The 6,911-nt window shown below is 40.7% G+C and overlaps 1 protein-coding gene across 1 annotated transcript in view; it reads left to right on the forward strand.

The window, feature by feature from the left end:
• Positions 1 to 3,398: 3,398 nt before the first annotated feature.
• LOC100944994 (protein FAM205A-like) overlaps positions 3,399 to 6,911 on the forward strand; it is a 6,407-nt gene continuing 2,894 nt past the window's right edge. Inside the window, exons 1-4 of the mRNA XM_012811651.1 lie at positions 3,399 to 3,542; positions 4,273 to 4,318; positions 4,835 to 4,895; positions 6,162 to 6,906. Coding sequence (XP_012667105.1) covers positions 3,399 to 3,542; positions 4,273 to 4,318; positions 4,835 to 4,895; positions 6,162 to 6,906 — 996 coding nt within the window. The remainder of the gene's footprint in view (positions 3,543 to 4,272; positions 4,319 to 4,834; positions 4,896 to 6,161; positions 6,907 to 6,911) is intronic.

A 6,911-nucleotide genomic window follows, 5' to 3' on the forward strand; every position in this document is an offset into this window, starting at 1 on the left:
TTTTTCTATTTTTAGTAGAGACAGGGTCTCTATTGCTCAGGGTGATCTCGAACTCCTGAGTTCAAGAAAACCACCTGCCTCGGCCTCCCAGCATGCTAGGATTACAGGCATGAGCCATAGCCAAAAAATATATTTTTGCTGGAAAAAAAAGAACTAAAGGAAATTAGGAAAATAATATATGAATAAAATGAGAATATCAACAAAAAAGAGGGAAATTATTAAAAGGAACCAAATAGAAATAACTATGGAGGTAAAAAATGTAAGAAGAGAGAGCCTGAAGGATAAGAACCAGCTAACCCATGCCTGAACTGCTGATCCACCAAAAACAGGTCAATAATAAATGTATTATTTCAAGTCACTAAATTCTGTGGCAATTTATTATTCAGCAAATGATAACTAAGACAACATTCAACACAATCCAAATTAAAATCCCAATATAAAAAATCCTGGAAATTGTGAATTGAACTGCAATAAATATTTCAGTGCAAATGAATATTTTTTAGAATGAAAATCTTATTCTAAAATTCATGACCTACAATAACCACAATAACTTTGAAAAAAAGAATAAGATTAGATGATGTATACTACCTGACTTCAAGACTTAGTATGAAATTATAGTAACCAAGACAATATGGCATTTTAAAAAATTTTTTTGGTTGCTGTTTTTGGCTAGGGGTGGGTTTAAACCCACCACCTCTGGTATATGAGGCCGGTGCCCTACTCTTTGAACCACAGGCAATATGATAATATGGTATTGTTATCAAGATAGACAAATACAATGTGGATCAATGGAACTTAACAGAGTTCAAAACTAGACCCACACATACAAAGTCACTTGATATTTTTTATTAACTTGTTACATTTTTTAGTTTTGTGAGATGCACACTTTCAAAAGAGATTTTCATTGTTATACTGTTATTTTATAGCCATATTGGTAATGTTTTCATGCACAGAGCCATAAGGCTCAAGTTGTTTGGCTATCTAAATTTTTTACATTTATTAGAGCTCATAATGTGTTACTAGACTCTCAAAAGCCATCATAAAATTAGTCTCATTCTTAGCTCAGCACCCGTAGCACAGTGGTTATGGTGCCAGCCACATACACCGAGGGTGGCAGCTTCAAACCTGGGCTAATCCAGGGCTGCTGTTCACAGCTACTGGGCCAGCTAAACAACTGCAACAAAAAAATAGTCAGGCATTGTGGTGGGTGCCTGTAGTCCCAGCTACTTGGGAGACTGAGGCGAGAGAATCACTTAAGGACAAGGGTTTAAGGTTGCTGTGAGCTGTGATGTCACAGCACTCTACTGAAGGTGAAGTACTGAGACCTTGTCTCAAAAAAAAAATTTAGTCTCATTCTTTTGAAATCAGTTCACACAATAAGGATGGCAAGAATCTAACATTTATAGATTTCTAGATAGTAAAGTCCTCAGTCGGTTTTTGGTAACTGCTTTTCAATTGAGTTCTAAAAATTAACAAAATTAACAAAATATTTATAAAGACACTTCACCATAGAAGATATAAGGATGGCATATAAACATGAAAAGATTTTCAACATCATTATTCATTAGGGAAACACAAATTAAAAACACAATGAGATACCAATACACACCTATTAGAATGGCTAAAATTAAAATGACTGATCACCCATCATTCTCCCTTCCCTCCCTGGGTGGAGGGAGGGTAATCGGTGGGACCACACCTATGGTGCATTTTATAAGGGTACATGTCAAATCTGTTAAGTGTAGACTATAAATGTCTTAACACAATAATTAAGAAAGTACAATGAAGGCTATGTTAACCAGTTTGTTGTATTTCAAATTGTACATAAAACCAGCACATTGTACCCCATAAATGCACTAAGGTACACAGCTATGATTTAATAAAAAGAAAAAGACTGATCATAGCAAGGGTTGCCAAGGATGTAGGGAAATGAACTCTCATACACTGCTGGCGAGAATAAAAATGGTATACTTTGAAAACAATTTGAGAATTAAAAAAATTAAAGATATACTGTTGTAGTCCATTAATGCTGCTATAATGAAATACTACAGTGTAGCAGCCGCTGTAGCCTGTGGCTAGGAGGAGTGAGAGTTATAAGAAATACCTGTACAGCTCAATAATGGAACACCTTGGTGAAAAGGGCATGGAGAGGGATTTGGATCTCCTAACAAGCATGAGAGCTCGCGAGATGAGAGCATTGGTGAATTGACAGTCTCTACACCTGTGTTGTTGAGAGACACGAGATTAGCCTTATATTAGGCTGAAGGAGAAGGCAGTCGGGAGCAGGTGCATTCTATCACAGACCCCCTTACTCTGACTCTGTCACTTCTCCTGCCTGCAGAATGCCAGTACGGCGTCTCTCTGCTGAAGATCACTAAGTTCTGGTAAAGACTAAGATCTATCTATTCTAAGAAAACTGCTTTACTCTCTCAAAGACTATCTCTCTTTCTCTCTCTCCCTTCAGCTAAAGGAAATAGCCATCAGGCACCTAAGAGCACTTGTTCCTGAGCAAGATAACAGCATAGCAGTCAGCATCTGGAACACAGCCAGATAGGCTGGGGCCGGAGACCAACCAGTCCCAGGCCATGATAAGTGGCAACCACAAAGGGACTCTGACACTACAGAATGGATAATTTATCTAATAAAGAACAGAAATTTCTCTCTCATGGTTCTGGAGGCTAGAAATCTAAGACCAAGCTGCCAGCCAGTTTGGCATGGCCCAGTCTCTACTTCTAAGATGACAACTTGGTGCTATGTCCTCCTCTACTGTGTGCATGGAAATAAATCACAAAGTGATAACCCAATTTACCAACAGAGTTCAGATATATTTATACATGACTTTTAGAGAAAAGAGGGGAAATTGAGGAACATAGGTTGATAAAGAGCTGCTAGGGAGGATTAATAGATGGGAGAAATAGATTGACTTATAAATTAACCTGAGAGACAGATATGTTTCTCTGGTATATTTCCAGAACAAGTGGGAGAGTTGGTGGAGGTTCCTTGTCCCAACCACCTTTTCTCATAAGGTTCCCTGTGTGCCAAAGCAGTTTTCTGAGGATGGATGACCATGCAGTTGTTAAAGAGACAGATGAGCCATCGTGCTATTGTAGAAGGTGGAGGGTGAAGAAAAAGACACTGTTTATGAGCTTGACACGTTTAATCCCTGGCTCCCGCCACAGATAACCAGATACCCTCACCACAGACTGATAAAAACAAGAGCTTCCATCTTGCACATGCCTTATGAAACAGGAGGGCTTTGTGATGTAGTCTGGTGGCCTGGTTCCATCCTCTGTGAGGTGAACATGACAAGGTCTAGTGTTGGGAGTCATTAGGCACTAGGACCCTGAATGCCTAGATACAGAGATGGCTAATCTCCTCATGCTAATGAGATTTCGATTATGTTGAGCCTTACTTTTGTTTTGTGGGACCTCAGGTATCCCATATATATCTATGGCTGCATCTTCATCATTATCCTAATTATCTGGCAACTGAAAAGGTGCTTCTGTGGATTATGGTTGAAACCTAAAAGCATCTGCTACCGGGTGAGGAAACACCATGACCACAGCTGAACTAATTAAGCCTCAGATGAGAAGGTTTTAAGCTCCAATGTCCTTTCTTATGAGCTTATTGCCCCTTCTTGCAAGTATTTATGCCGTATCTTCAACTACTTTTGTATAAAAGACTTTATCTATCTACATATATAGATATATATCTAGATATTATCTATCTATTATATAGATAGATATAGTCTTTTTCTTCTCAGAGCCTAGAAGTAATTTCGTACTAGGCCTTCCTATAGCATATTCTAATTGAAAACCCAAGAAACTCTCTATTTGGCTTATAAAAACTTAGATGCTATAATATCTACCTCACTATATCACAGAAGACCTCAAAATATGGTAGATTTTTCTGGCTGGTGTTCTGTTAAGGCATCTGTAAGCTGAAGTCCTTGGCAAATAGAATCATCATGTAGTCTTTTATCTGTACCATTGATTGTCTTGTTTCATCCTCAGTCTCCAGCAGAACTTCTCCTCTGGGAATTAGATGGGTGATACATAGTTTGGAAAAGCCTCAAAGTAAACCAGAAATAATCAAATAGGGGAAATGTTGGGGTGTAAATAGGTGGAGTTTGGATAAAGGAAGGAATAGGTGGGTGTATAAAAAGCAAACTTATAGAAGGGAGTGGGAAATGTATATGAACCTTGTTTCACTTCGAACATGAGAAAAAAAATGGTGTCCTAGCTTCACAATCTGATGTTTTTTGTCTTTCAGCGTCACCGGAAGATCAGGCAAAGGGCTAGAGATGTAGTATCAAGAGGTAAAGTCTCAATCTCTCCTCTAAGTATCTTCCACTGTGGGCAAGTTTCCCAGGGATCCTGTCCCTCCATGACCCATGGTGTCAAGAGCTAGGTTCTCTAACCACTCCAACTCCCTGGACTGACAACTTTCCTAGAAGATTTCTGTGGATTGCATATCAGAACTTGGGATTGTTCCACAATTTCCTACATTATTCCCATGAAAAAAAAAACATTGAGGAAGTAGGCCGGATATCCTTAACTGTGTAATTTACTCGTTTTACAACCCTGTAAGTCATTCCTTCTGTCAGTGTTGTTCAACATAAAATGGTCATCTGGTGATTTTCCTTTACTCAGAGCATGTTTGTCAAGATCAGTTGAGAATAGAACAGGAGAATAGGTCATGAGCGATAACATTATACAGAAAGTGCCTCAGAGCATTGACAGTTGGAGTTTCCAGGGCCCTCTCTCTGACAGTCAAAGGCCTCCAGCTTCCTATAGATACCCATGCCATATAACACTGTGTCCTTGTTCCTTAGCATGGATATTTTCTCAAGAAGAAGTTGAGAAGCCACAGGAACTGGTCTCAGTCATGAAAAGGTGATTTCTTGCTCTTTGCCTTCTCCTAACATCTCTGGGCCTGTGATGATTTCTCAGCTTGGTGTAGGGAAGGGATGAGGATAACAGCTGGGTGGGTGGAAACATACAGTAGAAGTAGAGGCTGCTTCACTGGTTGAGAGGGTTGCCAGGGTAGAGGGGCCAGACCAAATAACTCAGGAGGGAAGAGTCACATAATTCTGCTTTGTGGTTGGGTCACAATAGTTTTGGAATAAGGATTTCACCAGTGAATAATTCATAAAAGACATGAAATGGAGTTGCACTCAGCCATGAAACAAATTATCCAATTAAAAGAATGGGTTTTTCTGGACATGGTGGCTCATGCTTGTAATCCCAGCACTCTGAGAGGCTGAGGTGGATGGATCACTTGAGCTCATGACTTCAAGACTAGCCTGAGCTAGAGTAAGACCCCGTCTATTAAAAAAAAAAAATAGATGGGCATTGTGGCGGGCACCTATAGTCTCAGATACATGAGAGGCTGAGGCAAGAGAATTTCTTGAGCCCAAGAGTCTTGAGGTTTTTGTAGTTATGATGCTATATCACTCTACCAGGGGGCAACAAAGTGGATTCTGTCTTTAAAAAAAAAGAATGGGTTTTACATGAAGTCATCATTGCCATATTCTCTTTGCAGCTATACCTTTTTATAGGCAGTGTCCACTAACCTTTCAGGAGTGATGATACTACCTCCTCTGGTTCAGTCTTCAGTGAGGCCAGTTCCTGGGACAGTACTTAGACAGGAGCCTGTCATCTTATCAACTTGAGATCTTTACAGAAAATGATTGATTTCTAAGAGATATTGGGTATAGCTGCAAGGATATCCTATTCAGAATGCTCGACCACATTTTCCATAGTTGGGATGTACTGAATAGCATCCTTTGGGTTTCTTAGCCTTAAATGTGACTGATCCAGGCTCTACTTGGTGGTGCTCCTGGTGATGCCCCATCTACCTGATTTCTTTCTCCTAGTTCAGCTTCTAAAGGTCAACACAGAACTAACCCCAGGTCCCATCCTCTCTGAGGACAGTGCCTTTTCCATGGGTTTTCTGAAACCTTTCCCAGACCATCAGCCCAGCCCACCGCATCTTCCCAAATGGCATTTTCTTATGAAGAAAAACAGAGGCATAGACATATAGGGGGGCCAGGCTCCAGGATTGTAGGACTAGGGAAGGGGAGTGCAACTTCAGACCACATTCTGCCAAGAAGGCAGATGTCACTCCATCTTAAATAGTTTCTGTATTTCCCTTCCCAGCCAGGGCTGGCTACCTCAGGAAGAAAGTGTGCGTCAGCTCCTGTGTGCAGATCCCTGCTGCCACACCTGCAATTCTGTGGCTCTGGAGATTCAGGAATTGCTGGTGGGTGAGCACAACCAGATCTCCCCCAACTTAACAGGGCCTTCACAAAGCTCTTCTTGCCTAGAAATATTGTCCATATCTAGTGTACCTTTTGAGACAAATCTGGAACTTCATTCTCGGCACAATAAGAACATTTCACTAGCACCTATAAACCCCAAAATGGTGAAATTAATGGATCAGAACTCTTTAGCTCAGTCAGCTGCCCAGTCAACCAATGCAGTCAGAGTCGAAGATTACTGGACAGAGCACTATCAGCTACAACAGGACTTTGTGCCTAATGTGCTACAGGACCCAGAGACTATGGCTTTTTCAGGGCTTGTGGAGCCTGCAGTTCCTGTAGATCAGCAGTTGATGCAAAGAAATGCCAATTTTGTCCAGAGGAATGAATACCAGTATCACTTTAACTCCCAACTTGTTTTGCTGCCCCAGAACCCAGAGACCACTATCATGACACATCCTGTGGCCTTGAATATGGTTATTCCTTGCCACCTGCCATTCCTCACTCCTGAAGTCCTAAGGCTTCTTGAGGTCCATGTAAAAAAATGGATGCATTTCCAGAGATGGGGGCTCCCCAGACGTGTAGAAGAATCCCTGAGGCAGCTTATGCCAAACCCACCATTGTATTACCAGTCTGAGAATATTTCTCA

Source organism: Otolemur garnettii, unplaced genomic scaffold (genome assembly GCF_000181295.1).
Source record: "Otolemur garnettii isolate 467f Iridium unplaced genomic scaffold, OtoGar3 scaffold00172, whole genome shotgun sequence".
Classification (NCBI taxonomy): Eukaryota; Metazoa; Chordata; class Mammalia; order Primates; family Galagidae; genus Otolemur; species Otolemur garnettii.